Source organism: Schistocerca americana, chromosome 10, assembly GCF_021461395.2.
Source record: "Schistocerca americana isolate TAMUIC-IGC-003095 chromosome 10, iqSchAmer2.1, whole genome shotgun sequence".
In the NCBI taxonomy this organism is placed as follows: domain Eukaryota; kingdom Metazoa; phylum Arthropoda; class Insecta; order Orthoptera; family Acrididae; genus Schistocerca; species Schistocerca americana.
In genome coordinates this window covers 168,254,293-168,276,212 of record NC_060128.1, presented here as the reverse complement: position 1 = coordinate 168,276,212, position 21,920 = coordinate 168,254,293, and the positions used below count along the sequence as shown (strand labels likewise).

The window sequence follows — 21,920 nt, the reverse complement described above, 5'->3', positions numbered from 1 at the left end:
GCCAGAGGAATGTGTGATCAGAGTCCTGTTGCATATAGGCTGGCCAGAGGAATGCATGATCAGTGTCCTGTTGCATATAGGCTGGCCAGAGGAATGTGTGATCAGAGTCCTGTTGCATATAGGCTGGCCAGAGGAATGCATGATCAGAGTCCTGTGGCATATAGGCTGGCCAGAGGAATGCATGATCAGAGTCCTGTTGCATATAGGCTGGCCAGAGGAATGTGTGATCGGAGTCCTGTTGCATATAGGCTGGCCAGAGGAATGCATGATCAGTGTCCTGTTGCATATAGGCTGGCCAGAGGAATGCATGATCAGTGTCCTGTTGCATATAGGCTGGCCAGAGGAATGTGTGGTCAGAGTCCTGTTGCATATAGGCTGGCCAGAGGAATGCATGATCAGAGTCCTGTTGCATATAGGCTGGCCAGAGGAATGCATGATCAGAGTCCTGTTGCATATAGGCTGGCCAGAGGAATGTGTGATCAGAGTCCTGTTGCATATAGGCTGGCCAGAGGAATGCATGATCAGAGTCCTGTTGCATATAGGCTGGCCAGAGGAATGTGTGATCAGAGTCCTGTTGCATATAGGCTGGCCAGAGGAATGCATGATCAGAGTCCTGTTGCATATAGGCTGGCCAGAGGAATGTGTGATCAGAGTCCTGTTGCATATAGGCTGGCCAGAGGAATGCATGATCAGAGTCCTGTTGCATATAGGCTGGCCAGAGGAATGTGTGATCAGAGTCCTGTTGCATATAGGCTGGCCAGAGGAATGCATGATCAGAGTCCTGTTGCATATAGGCTGGCCAGAGGAATGCATGATCAGAGTCCTGTGGCATATAGGCTGGCCAGAGGAATGCATGATCAGAGTCCTGTTGCATATAGGCTGGCCAGAGGAATGTGTGATCAGAGTCCTGTTGCATATAGGCTGGCCAGAGGAATGCATGATCAGTGTCCTGTTGCATATAGGCTGGCCAGAGGAATGCATGATCAGTGTCCTGTTGCATATAGACTGGCCAGAGGAATGTGTGATCAGAGTCCTGTTGCATATAGGCTGGCCAGAGGAATGCATGATCAGTGTCCTGTTGCATATAGGCTGGCCAGAGGAATGCATGATCAGAGTCCTGTTGCATATAGGCTGGCCAGAGGAATGTGTGATCAGAGTCCTGTTGCATATAGGCTGGCCAGAGGAATGCATGATCAGAGTCCTGTGGCATATAGGCTGGCCAGAGGAATGCATGATCAGAGTCCTGTTGCATATAGGCTGGCCAGAGGAATGTGTGATCAGAGTCCTGTTGCATATAGGCTGGCCAGAGGAATGCATGATCAGAGTCCTGTTGCATATAGGCTGGCCAGAGGAATGTGTGATCAGAGTCCTGTTGCATATAGGCTGGCCAGAGGAATGCATGATCAGAGTCCTGTTGCATATAGGCTGGCCAGAGGAATGTGTGATCAGAGTCCTGTTGCATATAGGCTGGCCAGAGGAATGCATGATCAGAGTCCTGTTGCATATAGGCTGGCCAGAGGAATGCATGATCAGAGTCCTGTTGCATATAGGCTGGCCAGAGGAATGCATGATCAGAGTCCTGTTGCATATAGGCTGGCCAGAGGAATGCATGATCAGTCCTGTTGCATATAGGCTGCCCAGGGGAAAGCATGATCAGAGTCCTATTGCATATAGGCTGGCCAGAGGAATGCATGATCAGAGTCCTGTTGCATATAGGCTGGCCAGAGGAATGCATGATCAGAGTCCTGTTGCATATAGGCTGGCCAGAGGAATGCATGATCAGAGTCCTGTTGCATATAGGCTGGCCAGAGGAATGTGTGATCAGAGTCCTGTTGCATATAGGCTGGCCAGAGGAATGCATGATCAGAGTCCTGTTGCATATAGGCTGGCCAGAGGAATGTGTGATCAGAGTCCTGTTGCATATAGGCTGGCCAGAGGAATGCATGATCAGAGTCCTGTTGCATATAGGCTGGCCAGAGGAATGTGTGATCAGAGTCCTGTTGCATATAGGCTGGCCAGAGGAATGCATGATCAGAGTCCTGTGGCATATAGGCTGGCCAGAGGAATGCATGATCAGAGTCCTGTTGCATATAGGCTGGCCAGAGGAATGTGTGATCAGAGTCCTGTTGCATATAGGCTGGCCAGAGGAATGTGTGATCAGAGTCCTGTTGCATATAGGCTGGCCAGAGGAATGCATGATCAGTGTCCTGTTGCATATAGGCTGGCCAGAGGAATGTGTGATCAGAGTCCTGTTGCATATAGGCTGGCCAGAGGAATGTGTGATCAGAGTTCTGTGGCATATAGGCTGGCCAGAGGAATGCATGATCAGAGTCCTGTGGCATATAGGCTGGCCAGAGGAATGCATGATCAGAGTCCTGTTGCATATAGGCTGGCCAGAGGAATGCATGATCAGTCCTGTTGCATATAGGCTGCCCAGGGGAAAGCATGATCAGAGTCCTATTGCATATAGGCTGGCCAGAGGAATGCATGATCAGAGTCCTGTTGCATATAGGCTGGCCAGAGGAATGCATGATCAGAGTCCTGTTGCATATAGGCTGGCCAGAGGAATGCATGATCAGAGTCCTGTTGCATATAGGCTGGCCAGAGGAATGTGTGATCAGAGTCCTGTTGCATATAGGCTGGCCAGAGGAATGCATGATCAGAGTCCTGTTGCATATAGGCTGGCCAGAGGAATGTGTGATCAGAGTCCTGTTGCATATAGGCTGGCCAGAGGAATGCATGATCAGAGTCCTGTGGCATATAGGCTGGCCAGAGGAATGCATGATCAGAGTCCTGTTGCATATAGGCTGGCCAGAGGAATGTGTGATCAGAGTCCTGTTGCATATAGGCTGGCCAGGGGAATGCATGATCAGTGTCCTGTTGCATATAGGCTGGCCAGAGGAATGTGTGATCAGAGTCCTGTTGCATATAGGCTGGCCAGAGGAATGTGTGATCAGAGTTCTGTGGCATATAGGCTGGCCAGAGGAATGCATGATCAGAGTCCTGATGCATATAGGCTGGCCAGAGGAATGTGTGATCAGAGTCCTGTGGCATATAGGCTGGCCAGAGGAATGTGTGATCAGAGTCCTGTTGCATATAGGCTGGCCAGAGGAATGTGTGATCAGAGTTCTGTGGCATATAGGCTGGCCAGAGGAATGTGTGATCAGAGTCCTGTTGCATATAGGCTGGCCAGAGGAATGTGTGATCAGAGTTCTGTGGCATATAGGCTGGCCAGAGGAATGTGTGATCAGAGTCCTGTGGCATATAGGCTGGCCAGAGAAATGCATGATCAGAGTCCTGTGGCATATAGGCTGGCCAGAGGAATGTGTGATCAGAGTCCTGTTGCATATAGGCTGGCCAGAGGAATGTGTGATCAGAGTTCTGTGGCATATAGGCTGGCCAGAGGAATGTGTGATCAGAGTCCTGTGGCATATAGGCTGGCCAGAGGAATGCATGATCAGAGTCCTGTGGCATATAGGCTGGCCAGAGGAATGTGTGATCAGAGTCCTGTTGCATATAGGCTGGCCAGAGGAATGTGTGATCAGAGTTCTGTGGCATATAGGCTGGCCAGAGGAATGCATGATCAGAGTCCTGTGGCATATAGGCTGGCCAGAGGAATGTGTGATCAGAGTCCTGTTGCATATAGGCTGGCCAGAGGAATGTGTGATCAGAGTTCTGTGGCATATAGGCTGGCCAGAGGAATGTGTGATCAGAGTCCTGTGGCATATAGGCTGGCCAGAGGAATGCATGATCAGTGTCCTGTGGCATATAGGCTGGCCAGAGGAATGTGTGATCAGAGTCCTGTTGCATATAGGCTGGCCAGAGGAATGTGTGATCAGAGTTCTGTGGCATATAGGCTGGCCAGAGGAATGCATGATCAGAGTCCTATTGCATATCGGTTGGCCAGAGGAATGCATGATCAGAGTCCTGTTGCATATAGGCTGGCCAGAGGAATGTGTGATCAGAGTTCTGTGGCATATAGGCTGGCCAGAGGAATGCATGATCAGAGTCCTGTGGCATATAGGCTGGCCAGAGGAATGCATGATCAGAGTCCTGTTGCATATAGGCTGGCCAGAGGAATGTGTGATCAGAGTCCTGTTGCATATAGGCTGGCCAGAGGAATGTGTGATCAGAGTTCTGTGGCATATAGGCTGGCCAGAGGAATGCATGATCAGAGTCCTGTGGCATATAGGCTGGCCAGAGGAATGCATGATCAGAGTCCTGTTGCATATAGGCTGGCCAGAGGAATGTGTGATCAGAGTTCTGTGGCATATAGGCTGGCCAGAGGAATGCATGATCAGAGTCCTGTGGCATATAGGCTGGCCAGAGGAATGCATGATCAGAGTCCTGTTGCATATAGGCTGGCCAGAGGAATGTGTGATCAGAGTCCTGTTGCATATAGGCTGGCCAGAGGAATGTGTGATCAGAGTTCTGTGGCATATAGGCTGGCCAGAGGAATGCATGATCAGAGTCCTGTGGCATATAGGCTGGCCAGAGGAATGCATGATCAGAGTCCTGTTGCATATAGGCTGGCCAGAGGAATGTGTGATCAGAGTCCTGTTGCATATAGGCTGGCCAGAGGAATGCATGATCAGAGTCCTGTGGCATATAGGCTGGCCAGAGGAATGCATGATCAGAGTCCTGTGGCATATAGGCTGGCCAGAGGAATGCATGATCAGAGTCCTGTTGCATATAGGCTGGCCAGAGGAATGCATGATCAGAGTCCTATTGCATATAGGCTGGCCAGAGGAATGCATGATCAGAGTCCTGTTGCATATAGGCTGGCCAGAGGAATGTGTGATCAGAGTCCTGTTGCATATAGGCTGGCCAGAGGAATGTGTGATCAGAGTCCTGTTGCATATAGGCTGGCCAGAGGAATGCATGATCAGAGTCCTGTGGCATATAGGCTGGCCAGAGGAATGCATGATCAGAGTCCTGTTGCATATAGGCTGGCCAGAGGAATGCATGATCAGAGTCCTGTTGCATATAGGCTGGCCAGAGGAATGTGTGATCAGAGTTCTGTGGCATATAGGCTGGCCAGAGGAATGTGTGATCAGAGTCCTGTTGCATATAGGCTGGCCAGAGGAATGCATGATCAGAGTCCTGTTGCATATAGGCTGGCCAGAGGAATGCATGATCAGAGTCCTGTGGCATATAGGCTGGCCAGAGGAATGCATGATCAGAGTCCTGTTGCATATAGGCTGGCCAGAGGAATGTGTGATCAGAGTCCTGTTGCATATAGGCTGGCCAGAGGAATGTGTGATCAGAGTTCTGTGGCATATAGGCTGGCCAGAGGAATGCATGATCAGAGTCCTGTGGCATATAGGCTGGCCAGAGGAATGCATGATCAGAGTCCTGTTGCATATAGGCTGGCCAGAGGAATGTGTGATCAGAGTTCTGTGGCATATAGGCTGGCCAGAGGAATGCATGATCAGAGTCCTGTGGCATATAGGCTGGCCAGAGGAATGCATGATCAGAGTCCTGTTGCATATAGGCTGGCCAGAGGAATGCATGATCAGAGTCCTGTTGCATATAGGCTGGCCAGAGGAATGTGTGATCAGAGTTCTGTGGCATATAGGCTGGCCAGAGGAATGCATGATCAGAGTCCTGTGGCATATAGGCTGGCCAGAGGAATGCATGATCAGAGTCCTGTTGCATATAGGCTGGCCAGAGGAATGTGTGATCAGAGTCCTGTTGCATATAGGCTGGCCAGTGGAATGCATGATCAGAGTCCTGTGGCATATAGGCTGGCCAGAGGAATGCATGATCAGAGTCCTGTGGCATATAGGCTGGCCAGAGGAATGCATGATCAGAGTCCTGTTGCATATAGGCTGGCCAGAGGAATGCATGATCAGAGTCCTATTGCATATCGGTTGGCCAGAGGAATGCATGATCAGAGTCCTGTTGCATATAGGCTGGCCAGAGGAATGTGTGATCAGAGTTCTGTGGCATATAGGCTGGCCAGAGGAATGCATGATCAGAGTCCTGTGGCATATAGGCTGGCCAGAGGAATGCATGATCAGAGTCCTGTTGCATATAGGCTGGCCAGAGGAATGTGTGATCAGAGTCCTGTTGCATATAGGCTTGCCAGAGGAATGTGTGATCAGAGTTCTGTGGCATATAGGCTGGCCAGAGGAATGCATGATCAGAGTCCTGTGGCATATAGGCTGGCCAGAGGAATGCATGATCAGAGTCCTGTTGCATATAGGCTGGCCAGAGGAATGTGTGATCAGAGTTCTGTGGCATATAGGCTGGCCAGAGGAATGCATGATCAGAGTCCTGTGGCATATAGGCTGGCCAGAGGAATGCATGATCAGAGTCCTGTGGCATATAGGCTGGCCAGAGGAATGCATGATCAGAGTCCTGCTACCAGACAGCACTTAATGGTTATGATTACACAGCAAGTGACACATTTGCCAGTATTTCTTACTTGTCTGATGTTCAGTTGGCCATTGCTGTTGGCATCAATCTGGACCTGTGTCTGTCATCCAGAGCCTTGTGTACAGGTGTGGATGTGTTCCATAGACCACTGTTGAAAGCAACAATACGCCACCTATACATTGTGCCCAACATGTGCTGCAGCCGATCAATACGTCCATCCATCTTTCTGCAGGCCCACAATGTAATCCTGTTCAGTTCAAATGGATGAAGCTGTTCAGTAGGAGTATGTACTCGTCGCCAGTGCATGGCTCTACCCTAGCGTGAATGATGCAAACACTACTCATCTCTAAACATTGGCAGTTACAGCCTGTAGAGTGAAAACAGAAGGGGTCACAGGTAGCCCTTCTGATCGCCGATAACCATGACTAGAGAATCACTAACACTACATTCACTCAGTATCCACATATATCAATGAGCGTGGTCCTTGAGGGTCTTTCATGTACATCTACATTGACACTGCCAGAAGAAAACGCAAGACTCAATCATTTCTTAGTGCCCAGCACACCAGAAGAATGTAGCATCTCGGCCCTACAACTTCCCATCCTAAACTGAACCGTTCATATCATATGGTGAACACTGGATCTGTAAGCACAGGTTCCTGCTAATAGCCCATGTCTACCAGCAACAGTTTTGGACGTTGAACACATATATTCTTGAAACTTCCTGGCAGGTTAAAACTATGTGCTGGGCCGAGACTCGAACTCGGGACCTTTGCCTTTCACGGGCAAGTGCTCTACCATCTGAGCTACCCAAGCACGACTCACGCTCCGTCCTCACAGCTCTACTTCTGCCGGTACCTCGTCTCCTACCTTCCAAACTTTACAGAAGCTCTTCTGTGAACCTTGCAGAACTAACACTCCTGAAAGAAAGGGTATTGCAGAGACATGGCTTAGCCACAGCCTTGGGGATGTTTCCAGAATGAGATTTTCACTCTGCAGCGGAGTGTGCGCTGATATGAAACTTCCTGGCAGATTAAAACTGTGTGGCGAGCCGAGACTCGAACTCGGGTCCTTTGCCTTTCGCGGGCAAGTGCTCTACCAACTGAGCCCAGTCCTCACAGCTCTACTCCTGCCAGTACATATATTCTTGTTGGAGCACAATAATGTCCCCAATCTTCCCAATCTTCAAGTGTCACAGCTATGCGTAATAGGGAATACCGTGATGCGAGCAATAATACTGATCTGATGTACACATACGATTTTCTCTGGCAGCCACACCTTGGCCTTGGAAGCGTCATCGTTTGAGTTCTGAGGAGTTTGGTTGATACTGTTGCAGTGTTCGCTTTGTGTCAGATTTGCACATGATGTGACGATGCAATCTCACATCACAAAATGGTTCACACTTTGGCTCCAATCGACAGGCAAACAGGTTTGCATTTAAACTTAAGTCTTCTGACTGTTCCTTCATCATCACAGAACTGAGAAATGTAGCTGATGCGAGAGATTCACCTGAACCAAATTCAGAACGCTTTGCATCAAAATCTACAGCTGCAGCTGCTGTGCAATGGTTGGAGCAAAGTGTTGAGACAATTCTTCGGCGAGATCTTTAGGTGCAACATTCCAGTACAGTGATCACACAAGAACTGAATGTCAGCGATTTTTAAATTTGTGTGATGTTGAGTCGAGACAATGTTCTGTTTGGAACGAAGGCAGAGACAGACAAATCTGCGGTTCCTGGCAGTCCTTTCTATTCTGCATCAGAGTTTCCGTTTTCAGATTGTTGCCTGTGGGCTCGAAAATGTGATACTGTTTCTTTTTGCTTCAAAAATACCATTATAATCAAGTAAATATTAAGCTACCACAACACAAGGTGTTTAATATAGGTTAGAAACCAGAATCTTTTTCAGAGTAGCGACTGTGCCTCCTGATTTAGTAAGTTATATTTATCTGGTGAAACTTCCAGGCTAAGAGGCCATGATTCACGTATAACACGTATAAAGGTATAATATTCTCTGACATTTCATCTTTAACTGCGGGAGACCTCTCCAGATGTAAAACAGTCTAGTCACTGTTTTACTCTGAAGGTATCTCTCGCAGTCAAAGAAAAAACATCTAGGAATACTTTAATACATCGACCATAGCCTCTCGCCTCAGCAGTTTAACTTTGTCTGCTATGTTTGGTTTCAGTTCCACTTGCAATGTGCAGGGATATCACTGCATACCAGCACTACAGATGTGTACCACCCAAATAAACAAGAGATTTATTACTCAATTTTCATTTTTTCGAGTTCATAACTCATGACTGGCTGCTCACATTGACCCATTCTTCATAAAAGCAAGTTGTGAAAAGTGTGAGCTAGAAACAAGCAGGTACTCATTCATGAATCATTTCTTACCTGTGCACTATCCTGCAGTTCCAACGGCTTCCTCATCTGGCTGCCAGAGTTGCTGAACCGCATGGGCCAGTACGGTGAGGCCTACCCCAACCACCCTGCCACTGTGTGTGACGTCATCGCCGTGCTGGCGGGCCAGCTGCCACCACCAGTCACTGTGGAACTGCTCCAGGCCAACTACTCCAGGTAAGCTCAGCGTGCGATGCGTAGGGTGAAGGCAGGAGCTCAGAAGCCATCCCTAGTGGAGCTGTTGGGTGTCTGCTCGGCTCTCGTCTGTTAGTGTCCCAGTGAGGCATTCCATAAATCTCCTCGACATTGTAGTCTTCAGTCTGAATATTGGCTTGATGCAGTTCTCCCCTACCCTGTGCAAGCCTCTTCATCTCTAAATAGATACTGCAAAGTATATACATTTGAACTTGACACCCACAGTCAAACCTTGGGCTCCTTCTACAAGTTTTGTCCCATACACTTCTCTCTACCTACAAGTGGGCTATTTCTTCATGTCTCACAATGTGTATTGTCAGTTGAACCCATTTTTAGTCAAGTTGGGCCATAAATTTCTTTCCTTCTCGAATTCGATACTGAACCTCTTCGTTCTCTTCTACCTATCAAATCTTTAGCAATCTTCTGTAGCACCGCATTTCAAACGCTTGTATTCTCTACTTCTCTATTCATATGAACCGTTGACCTCCCATATAAGGCTACACTCCAGAGAAACTTTTAAAAAGACTTGCTAACACACCTGCAATAGATGTTGTCAAACATCACCTTTATACAAAAACTTTTCTAGCTGTTACCAGTTTGCATTTTATATCCTACCCAATTTGGCTATAAGTTACCCAAGTAATCAATTACCACTGGAAAAATACTTCTGCTGGAGCACAAAAAATGCGAATATTCCTCTTTAAAAGACTTCGACAGAAACATGGGGAACCAGTTACCTCACTCACTACCGATTTCATCTTGCTTAACAAATATTTTGGCAAGCGAACAATCCGCACTTTGTTGTAAATTCTTTTACCCAGTCTCTCTTTGTAGTTACGCTTTCATACTCAGCATCTCCCTGTCTATATGTATCTTTTACCCACAGTCTCCTCTTTCTCCCATTTATTCGCAGTGTATCACACTGCCACTGTTTCCTCTCCCACATACCCTGTCTCTTTTTGTCTTTCACTCTCAATGCCACTGACTCCACCATATCTTGGGAGATGAAAAATTCTGGGAGGTTCAACTTACTTTTACCCCTACACATATGTATTTAAAATTTTGCTGCAAAATACGACCTCCCCTATACCTATGTGTTATAGTTCGCAGGTCTGGAAGGGTCAAAACCTCCCTCCCCCCCTCCCCAATCTATGTATGGTCTCCACTCTCTGTATTTTTCATTTCCACTGTGTGCTCTGTCTTTTGATTCCATTGCTTCTGACTCCATTCCCCTCTCAGTTTCATATCAGCATACATACCGGTGCAGAGTGAAAATTCATTCTAGAATGACTGTTTTGCATAGACTACATTATTTGAGCAGCTCTACAGATGTCGTAAACTAAAACACAGTGTTGTATCTTTTAAAAGTTGTGAGTAACGTTTGTAATAACAATGTTAATAATTTAGCTTCTGCGAATAACTATCCAGATTCGAGCCAAATCTATGTGCACTGGAAAATAGTAAGTACGAAAAAGACCAAGCGCAGGTCATGTAAGAGAAATTTACAGTCCCGCACCAGCTCTAAATTGACAGTTGGTGGTGGTAATTTCCTATGGGACCAAACTGCTGAGGTCATTGGTCATTGACAGTTGGTACGGTACAATCACACTTCATTAATTAGCCAGTGTGTACGGAAGCCTGTCCCCATATTAAATCTTTTAACCCCATAACAGAGGTGCGGTTCAGCATTTTCATTATTTTCGGTATCTAAATCAATACTGTGCATTACTCGGTGAGTTGCTGTTTAAATGCCTCTGTGCGTACTGTAATTAGTTTAATTTTATTTTATGGTCGCTATGAGAGAGATATGTAGGGATTTTTACTAATTCCTAGATTATACACGTAGAACTGGTTATAAGTTGGCTGTTGTAGGATAACTGAATTCTCAAGCACATGTCAGTTCAGTTCTTCCAGCATCTCTGAAAGCCAAACGAACCTGTTAACATTCATGCTGCCCTTCTCTGGATACATTCAACATCCCTTGTTCGACCTACACGGTCCAGCCACACTGACATGACCACCACCTATATTTGCTGTTAATGTACAATAACCACTCACAGATGGCAAAAATAGCAGTGGAGGGTCAATAAACGGAGTCAGGTGGACTGTGTGGAAAACAGTGCAGTTGTTGATGTAATGCAGAAATGCAGCGATTTCTCTGAAGTTCAAGAATGGTTCAAATGGCTCTGAGCACTATGGGACTTAATTGCTGAGGTCATCAGTCCTCTAGAACTTAGAACTACTGAAACCTAACCAACCTAAGGACATCACACACATATATGCTCAAGGCAAGATTGGAACCTGCGACCGTAGCGGTTGCGCGGTTTCAGACTGTAGCGCCTAGGACCGCTCGGCCACTCTGGCCGGCTTCTCTGATGTCCAGAAGGGCATCTTCGTTGACGTTTTGGCCGAGGTTGGAGATGTTTCCGAAATGGTTTGGTTTGTAAAGTGTTCACGTGCCACCACGGTTAAAGAATACCATGCACGGCAAAATGGCACTATCCAAAACTGGGTTCAAGGAAATTGGCGAGCCACGGCTTTTGAATGACAGATGTGGAGATGTGTGTGGGCGAATAGATACGCAACTGTTGAGCAAGTGCCATCCAGATGAACCTAGGGGATGCCAACAGTGTCTCCTCAATGACCGATCAGCAACCGTTGCTTCGTATGGGTCTCAGCAGCAGGTAGCTGGTTGATGCAACCATGCTGACAGCTATTCTTCGATGATGAAGGCTGGAATTTGCACAGCAATACCACAACTGGATATGCACTGATTGGCTACAATTGGCCTTTGCAGAGGAATCGTGTTTTATGCTCCTTTGGCACTCGCCTTTCTGGGTCACTATGCCTCATGATGGGCGAGATCAAGCAGCCTTATAGGGTACCCTGGCTGGTCTCAAGGCACACTGTGTGTGTAAACACAGCTGACGTCAGAATGCAACAATGCCTAAGTCACACCACGTGACGCCTATTGTCCTCAGTCGTGGTAGCAACTGCTGCAGTGCCTGTGCACCACCAGATCTACATCTACATACATATTCCGCAATCCAGAATACGGTGCGTGGCGGAGGGTACCTCGTACCACACCTAGCGTCTTCTCTCGCTGTTCCACTCCCAAACAGAACGAGGGAAAAATGACTGCCTATATGCCTCTGTACGACCCCTAATCTCTCTTATCTTATCTTTGTGGTCTTTCCGTGAAATATAAGTTGGCGGCAGTAAAATTGTACTGCAGTCAGCCTCAAATGCTGGTTCTATAAATCTCCTCAGTAGCAATTCACGAAAAGAACGCTTCCTTCCCTCTAGAGACTCCCACCCGAGTTCCTGAAGCATTTCCGTAACACTCGCGTGATGGTCAAACCTACCAGTAACAAATCTAGCAGCCCACCTCCGAATTGCTTCTATGTCCTCCCTCAATCCGACCTGTTAGGGGTCCCAAACGCTCGAGCAGTACTCAAGAATAGGTCGTATTAGTGTTTTATAAGCGGTCTCCTTTACGGATGAACCACATCTTCCCAAAATGCTACCAATGAACCGAAGACGACTATCCGCCTTCCCCACAACTGCCATTACATGCTTGTCACACTTCATATCGGTCTGCAATGATACGCCCAAATATTTAATCGACGTGACTGTGTCAAGCGCTGCACTACTAATGGAGTATTCAAACATTACGGGACTCTTTTTCCTATTCATCTGCGTTAATTTTCATTTATCTATATTTAGAGTTAGCTGCCATTCTTTACACCAATCACAAATGCTGTCCAAGTCATCTTGTATCCTCCTACAGTCAGTCAACGACGACACCTTCCCGTACACCACAGCATCATCAGCAAACAGCCGCACATTGCTATTCACCCTATCCAAAAGATCATTTATGTAGATAGAAAACAACAGCGGACCTACCACACTTCCCTGGGGCACTCCAGATGATACCATCACCTCCGATGAACACTCACCATCGAGGACGACGTACTGGGTTCTTTTACTTAAGAAGTCTTCGAGCCCGTCACATACTTGGGAACCAATCCCATATGCTTGTACCTTAGTTAGGAGTCCGCAGTGGGGCACCGAGTCAAACGCTTTCCGGAAGTCAAGGAATATGGAATCCGTCTGATACCCTTCATCGATGGTTCGCAAGATATCATGTGGAAAAAGGGCGAGTTGCGTTTCGCAGGAGCAATGCTTTCTAAAGCCGTGCTGGTGCATGGACAGAAACTTCTCTAAATGGCTCTGAGCACTATGGGACTCAACTTCTGAGGTCATTAGTCCCCTAGAACTTAGAACTAGTTAAACCTAACTAACCTAAGGACATCACACACATCCATGCCCGAGGCAGGATTCGAACCTGCGACCGTAGCGGTCTCGCGGTTCCAAACTGCAGCGCCTAGAACCGCACGGCCACTTCGGCCGGCAGAAACTTCTCTGTCTCGAGGAAATTCATTATATTCGAACTGAGAATATGTTCGAGAATCCTGCAACAAACCGATGTTAAGGATATTGGTCTGTAATTATGAGGATCCGTCCTTCTACCCTTCTTATATACAGGCGTCACTTGCGCTTTTTTTCGAGTCGCTCGGGACTTTACGTTGGGCAAGAGATTCGCAATAAATGCAAGCTAAGTAAGGAGCCAATGCAGTAGAGCACTCTCTGTAAAACCGAATTGGAATCCCATCAGGACCTGGCGATTTATTTATTTTCAACCCATTCAGCTGCTTCACAACCCCAGGGATGTTTATCACTATGTCCTCCATACGGGAATCTGTACGAGACTCAAACGGCGGTATGTTTGTACAATCCTCCTCTGTGAAAGATTTCTCAAATGCTAAATTTAAAATTTGAGCTATACGTTTTGCTGTCTTCCGTTGCCAGGCCAGACTGATCAGTGAGTGACTGGACGGAAGCCTTCGACCCGCTTACGATTTTACGCAAGACCAGAATTTCCTTGGGTTTTCAGCAAGATCTTTTGCTAAGGTATGACGGTGGTAGTGGTTGTATGCTTCGCGCATCGCTGTTTTTACAGCAGCACTAATCTCTACTAACTTTTGCCTGTCCTCATTCTCCCGATCTTTCTCGTACCGCGAGTGCAACTGTCTTTGCTTCCTGAGTATTCTCCGAATTGCGCTGTTAAACCACGGTGGGGTCTTTCCAGTCCGTAACCCACTTTTACGGCACGTACTTGTCCAATGCGTGATTTAAAATGTGTTTAAAATTTGCCAATAATTTTTCGACGTCCATCGTACCGGAAGTAAATGAAGTCGATTCATTTACTAAGTCGGATGCTAACAACCGCGATTCACGAAAAGAACGCCTCCTTTCCTCGAGCAAGCCTGGGCCACCCAGATCCTTCAGAGTTGTGTCAGCTAAGGACCAGCCGCACATCTCGTTGTCTCCAATCATGCGTATAAGTGCAATAGCCTATGCCAGATGCCTAGCAGCAATGCCACCACCACCCCACATTCTTAGACCCGGACACTGGCCAAAGACGTCCAGGCAGCTAGGAGGCCACGAGGTTGCGCCTCCCACAGCTGAATCGTAGGCAGCCTGCAGTCCAGCAGCCGAAGTCAGTCAGAGGGCAGAGGCCAGCTAGACGCCATCTCCCCATGTTGGTGAAACTTTCCCAAGTCTCGCAGCTGCCACGCCTCAGGTATTGTGTGCCTCATGCCGAAACTCGATGAATTAATCAGTGGCAAGTTGGCAACCGATTTCCATCACCAATGGTGAATCGTGGTTTTTCTGAAATTCAATTGCTTACCATTCTCTCCAGTTCAAGACGCAGACGGAATGGCAGCACGAGCGGCTGCTTTGAGCCCCTAATCTCGATTATTTATACTCTACGCCGATGATTTGACACTAGTTGTACAAAGTAAAACACTTGGGGAAGGAGCGAACGTACTCACAGAAGATCTGGAGTCGTTGAATTCCTATTATAAAAAATGGTGACTCTGCCCTAATCCAACCAATACTGAGGTGTGTGCTTTCCACTTGAACAATAAAATCGCCCACCAGGAACTGAATGCAAACTTCTGTGAACAAAGAGTCAAACACAACGTCAACCCCAAATACCTTGGCATAACACTAGACCGCTCCCTGACTTACAAAAAACATCTAGAAAACGTAAGCCAAAAGCTAAAGAGTCGCAACAACATCCTGAGAAAATTGGCTGGCTCGACTTGAGGAGCTCAAGCATCCACCTTACGTACTGCCGCAATAGTCCTGGTACATCCTGTTGCAGAATATTGCTATGCTGTCTGGCATTCGAGCACTCATACTAAGAAAATCGACGTCCAGTTGAACGAGTGTATGAGGATAATAACGGGTACTATTAAACCCACCCCAGTCCCTTGGATGCATACTCTAAACAATATCCAACCTCCACAATTGAGAAAGCAAGAAGCAGCAGCAAGAGAGTGGTCAAAAATTCATGACTCAGATTACCCACAGAATCTACCAATCCATGAGGTTTTGAACGAAATACCATCGACCCGCTTGAAGTCACGGAAGCGTATATGGGTTAATACACAAGAACATCAACCTGACATCAAGGAGCAATGGCGGCACTTTTGGAATGATTCTGGAATTAATAAACAAGGTATCCAAGATCCTACTCTGGAATTACCGGGCTTTGACCTGAAGAGATGCACCTGGACTAAATTAAACCGTATCAGAACGGGCCATGCAAGATTTCATGCATATAAGTACAAGTGGGGCCTATGCGACTCACCAGCCTGTGACTATGGAGCACCAGAACAGAACGCCCGCCATATTATTGAGGAATGCCCGTTAAAAAGATACGCCGCACCTGTCTCTGAGTTTATATATGTGAAACGCTCTCCTTTGGATTGGCTGTGCAATCTAGATATTGAGCTTTAAACATATGAATCAGTTTCTACTCAGACTTGCCAAGCTTTTAACGTGTAGTTATTTTGTCTTGAGTGTTTGTACTTTATCCTTTTGGTACTAATGCTTGTTTTTTACACATGTACTATTTACACATTGTTTTTTTATACATTTCATTTACATATTGTTGTACTTAATTAAAATATTGTCGCTGTATTGCCATACGCAAAATAAAAAATAAATAAAATACTCTTATATCTACGCTTCTGTCAGAGTCATACTAGAGTGAGATGAGTAAGTTTGCTTCATTCTGCTTGTCACGTCAGGTTTTCCTAGTTCTCTGTACCGCTCAAGCACGGGTTGCTCAGCCCTGTTGAATTCACAGTGTGGGAGTTTCGTGGTAGCAAGTGCCCGAGTTACAAAACATTACCTCACTCTTCGTCAACGATGTCCCAGTACAGCAAGCCCTTGTGGCTGGGATTGTTTGACATAATGCCAACAATACCGTCGAATGGCTTACTCGATCAGCACACCGGCTGGACTGGCCTCCACTGCCTGGCAGCACATAGAGATAAAACTCCTTAAAAAATCCTACACTACCGGCCATTAAAATTGCTACACCACGAAGATGATGTGCTACAGACGCCACAGAAAGAAGATGCTGTGATATGCAAATGATTAGCTTTTCAGAGCATTCACACAAAGTTGGCGCCGGTGGCAACACCTACAACGTGCTGATATGAGGATAGTTTCCAATCGATTTCTCATACACAAACAGCAGTTGACCAGCGTTGCCTGGTGAAACGTTGTTGTGATGCCTCGTGTAAGGAGGCGAAATGCGGACCATCACGTTTCCGACTTTGATAAAGGTCGGATTGTAGCCTATCGCGATTGCAGTTTATCGTATCGCGACATCGCTGCTCGCGTTGGTCGAGATCCAATGACTGTTAGCAGAATATGGAATCGGTGGGTTCAGGAACGTAATACGGAACGCCGTGCTGGATCCCAACGGCGTCGTATCACTAGCAGTCGAGATGGCAGGCGTCTTATCCGCATGGCTGTAACGGATCGTGCAGCCACGTCTCGATCGCTGAGTCAACAGATGGGGACGTTTGCAAGACAACCGCCATCTGCACGAACAGTTCGACGACGTTTGCAGCAGCATGGACTATCAGCACGAAGACCGTGGCTGCGGTTACCCTTAACGCTGCCTCACAGACAGGAGCGCCTGCGACGGTGTACTCAACGACGAACCTGGGTGCACGAATGGCAAAACGTCATTTTTTCGGATGAATCCAGGTTCTTTTTACAGCATCATGATGGTCGCATCCGTGTTTGACGACATCGCGGTGAACGCACATTGGAAACGTGTATTCGTCATCGCCATACTGGCGTATTACCCGGCGTGATGGTATGGGGTGCCATTGGTTACACGTCTTGGTCACCTCTTGTTCGCATTGACGGCACTTTGAACAATGGACGTTACATTTGAGATGTGTTACGATCCGTGGCTCTACCCTTCATTCTATCCCTGCAAATACAATTCAGCAGGATAATGCACGACCGCATTTTGCAGGTCCTGTACAGACCATTTTGAATACAGAAAAGGTTGGACTGCTGCACTGGCCAGCACATTCTCCACATCTCTCACCAATTGAAAACGTTTGGTCAATGGTGACCGAACAACTGGCTAGTCACAATACGCCAGTCACTACTCTTGAAGAACTGTGGTATCGTATTGAAGCTGCATGGGGAGCTGTACCTGTACACGCCATCCAAGCTCTGTTTGACTCAATGCCCAGGCATATCAAGGCCGTTATTACGGCCAGAGGTGGTTTTTCTGGGTACTGATTTCACAGGATCTATGCACCCGAATTGCATGAAAATGCAATCCAATGTGAGTTCTAGTATAATATATTTGTCCAATGAATACCCGTTTATCATCTGCATTACTTCTTGGTGCAGCAATTTTAATGGCCAGTAGTGTAGTATGTGCTATAACGTCAGATACCCTCACTTTTCTGCCCGTTCAGCTACGCATAGCTCACTATTGCACCCCCATCCCAGCTGCCCCAACACACAATGACATGACATGGCATGTGCAGCAGGAGCGTGCATCTATGCATCATGCTACTGAAGTAGGTTTACATTTTACGATATGTACATTATGCAACAAATGTAATAACTTTTTAGCAGGGTCTATGTTCACTAATGTGAAAAAAGATGTTCTGTTCCCTACATCACTCTCTTCGGAGTGCGTTTTTTTTTTTTTTTTTTTTTTTTTTTTTTAACTACGCTGTGTCTTGCCCACACGGCTAGCCACGCAGTCTAACGCAGCGCATCCTGAGCGGGAAGGCGTGCCTGTCCCCAGCACCAATCCGCTCAGCGGATTAGTGTCGAGGTCTGGTGTGCCGGCCAGCCTCTGGATGGTTTTTAAGGCGGTTGCGCGTCTGCGTCGGCGAATGTGGGCTGGTTCCACTTATTCCGCCTCAGTTACACTATGTCGGCGATTGCTGCGCAAACACTGTCTCCATGTGTACGCATACACCACAATTACTACCACGCAAATATTTGGGGTTACACTCATCTCAAGTGAGACACGTTTCTGGGGGGGGGGGGGGGGGGGGGGGGGGGGGGGGGGGGGGGGGGGGGGGGGAGGTGGTCGAGGGGGAGGGGTTGTCCACTGGGGACCGAACCCCACAATAACCCTGGGCTCGGTGTGGAGCGGCTCTGGGGTGGGTGGACTGCTGTGGCCTGTTGTGGGGTTGTGGACCATTGTTGTAGGCTACGGCAGGACGAAGCCTCTCCGTCGTTTCTAGGTCCCCAGTTCAATACACAGACAACGTATGTCATTTCTGAGGCGTCAGGCTAATTCCACACCAAAATTCATCAAATTCATTTCAGCAAAAAAATGGCTCTGAGCACTATGGGACTTAAGTTTTGAGGTCATCAGTCCCTTAGAACTCAGAACTACTTAAACCTAACTAACCTAAGGACATCACACACATCCATGCCCAAGGCAGGATTCGAACCTGCGACCATAGCGGTCGCGCAGTTCCAGAATGAAGCTCCTAGAACCGCTCGGCCACCCCGGCCGGCTCATTTCAGCAGTTCTGTCGTTACAATGTAATAATGTTATGACGGCTTGCTAAAAGAAATAGCTTAGAATTTCTTACGTGAAGATTTTTAAAGCTTTGTAAATAAAGCAAACTGTATTAACATTCCATATATTTTTTCTTCTTGTCTACATATATTTCTCGACATAGTCGTCTTGTCCATGAACAAAGTTCCACCACCTCTGCTTGCACCACTTCATGACTACGAAAATGAAGTCCTCAAAGGTGTTCTTTAAGTTTTGGGAACAGATTAAAATAGGATGGGGTCCAGTCTGAACCGTATGGGGGCTGATTGATAACAACTGATGCTCCTCAACCAACACATTCATTGCTTTATTTTGCTCAGTTTTTTTCGAGTCATTTCATTTTTAGCTCCATATTTCCTGGTTTTTCCTGCTCTCCTCATAAACTTCTTTTATGTTGCAATAATCCTACGTACATATTTCTTTTGTAGTGCTGATCTGTCCATACCATACACTGTAACTGGTACCTTAAGCCCGCATCTCGTGGTCGTGCGGTAGCGTTCTCGCTTCCCACCCCCGGGTTCCCGGGTTCGATTCCCGGCGGGGTCAGGGATTTTCTCTGCCTCGTGATGGCTGGGTGTTGTGTGCTGTCCTTAGGTTAGTTAGGTTTAAGTAGTTCTAAGTTCTAGGGGACTGATGACCATAGATGTTAAGTCCCATAGTGCTCAGAGCCATTTGAACCATTTTTTGGTACCTTAAATGCAATCTAAATACACATTTTAATATTCATACTTATCTCTTTCTTAGTTCTGTTAGGTAGCTCTTGTTCTATACTCGCATTAGTTACTTAGTATGATGTGAAGATGTTCAAAACTGTCCACTTTTTTAAGAGTGTATTGAGTTTTTCTTCTTGTCTGTCATGTTTTGAAGCTCACATTACTTTTCTTTTGTGTTTATTCGTTATCACTTCTTTTCTTTTCAGTTTCCTCATACCATTCCACTACGACCCACCAAAGTCTTTTTGGAGTGCCAGCCACCACGTACCAAGCGTCCACAGGGAGATGTCAAACCTACCACATACATACATCCTCCCAGAATAGCACAAGACTCTTTTTTAGATTCGATTTGTTTGTTAATATCTTCTGGATACTACAGTCGCCTGTAAATTTATCTTATAGAGCTGATCCTGCTATTGAGTTCCAGTTAATAATCTTCTTCACTGTGCTCGGATCCTCTTCCCTGAAGATTTCATTAATTAGCTGGAAAAAGAGTTTATTTCCCTCCCTAAACAATGTAAAGCATCACAGCCAGAGTTCCATCACTCCAACCACATATTCTCAGATTACCCATTAACGCAATGTACTTTACAATGAGCATAAGGTTCCTCCTTCTCTCTGGTCCGTATACAGTAGAGTAAGTCCATTAAATTACTTTTTACATAACGTTCGTTGCTAATGCAGACTCTTTGGTTATTCCTTGGCGGGCCACCATAACACCTTCCATCAGTGGCTGCACAGGATAGTATGCCCACCTCGGCAAATGCTCACAGGAGCTACAGCTCCTACCTTTATTCTTGGCTCTGCACAAACGGAAGCGTGGCAACAGGGTTTTGCTCTACTGTAGCTCAATTAACTTAAAATAATACACTACTGGCCATTAAAATTGCTACACCAAGAAGAAATGCAGATGATAAACGGGATTCACTGGACCAATATATTATACTATAACTGACATGTGATTAAATTTTCGCGCAATTTGGGTGCATAGATCCTGAGAAATCAGTTCCCAGAAAAACCACCTCTGGCCGTAATAACGGCCTTGATACGCCAGGGCATTGAGTCAAACAGAGCTTGGATGGCGTGTACAGGCACAGCTGCCCGTGCAGCTTCAACACGGTAACACAGTTCTTCAAGAGTAGTGACTGGCGTATTGTGACTAGCTAGTTGTTCGGTCACCATTGACCAAACGTTTTCAATTGGTGAGAGATGTGGAGAATGTGCTGGCCAGTGCAGCAGTCGAACATTTTCTGTATTCAGAAAGGTCTGTACAGGACCTGCAACATGTGGTCGTGCATTATCCTGCTGAATTGTATTTGCAGGGATAGAATGAAGGGTAGAGCCACGGGTCGTAACATATCTGAAATGTAACGTCCACTGTTCAAAGTGCCGTCAATGGGAACAAGAGGTGACCGAGTCGTGTAACCAATGGCAACCCATACCATCACCACGGGTGATACGCCAGTATGGCGATGACGAATACACGTTTCCAATGTGCATTCACCGCGATGTCGCCAAACACGGATGCGATCATCACGGTGCTGTAAACAGAACCTGAATTCACCCGAAAAAATGACGTTTTGCCATTTGTGCACCCAGGTTCGTCGATGAGTACACCATCGCAGGCGCTCCTGTCTGTGATGCAGCGTCAAGGGTAAGCGCAGCCATGGTCTCCGAGCTGATAGTCCATGCTGCTGTAAACGTCGTCGAACTGTTCGTGCAGACGGTTGTTGTCTTGTAAACGGCCCCATCTGTTGACTCAGGGATCGAGACGTGCCTGCACGATCCGTTACAGCCATGCGGGTAAGATGCCTGTCATCTCGACTGCTAGTGATACGACGCCGTTCGGATCCAGCACGGCGTTCCGTATTACCCTCGTGAACCCACCGATTCCATATTCTGCTAACAGTCATTGGATCTCGACCAACGGGAGCAGCAATGTCGCGAAACGATAAACCGCATTCGCGACAGGCTACATTCCGACCTTTATCAAAGTCGGAAACGTGATGGTACGCATTTCCCCTCCTTACAAGAGGCATCACAACAACGTTTCACCAGGCAACGCCGGTCAACTGCTGTTTGTGTATGAGAAATCGGTTGGAAACTTTCCTCATGTGAGCACGTTGCAGGCGTCGCCACCGGCGCCAACCTTGTGTGAATGCTCTGAAAAGCTAATCATTTGCATATCACAGCATCTTCTTCCTGTCGGTTAATTTTCGCGTCTGTAGCACGTCATCATCGTGGTGTA

General features: G+C 46.9%; 1 protein-coding gene across 1 annotated transcript in view; it reads left to right on the top strand.

Moving 5' to 3' along the window:
• Nucleotides 1–21,920, top strand: part of LOC124552345 (synaptic vesicle 2-related protein-like) — a 137,425-nt gene that overhangs the window by 85,027 nt on the left and 30,478 nt on the right. The window contains exon 8 of the mRNA XM_047126614.1: nt 8,795–8,959. Coding sequence (XP_046982570.1) covers nt 8,795–8,959 — 165 coding nt within the window. The remainder of the gene's footprint in view (nt 1–8,794; nt 8,960–21,920) is intronic.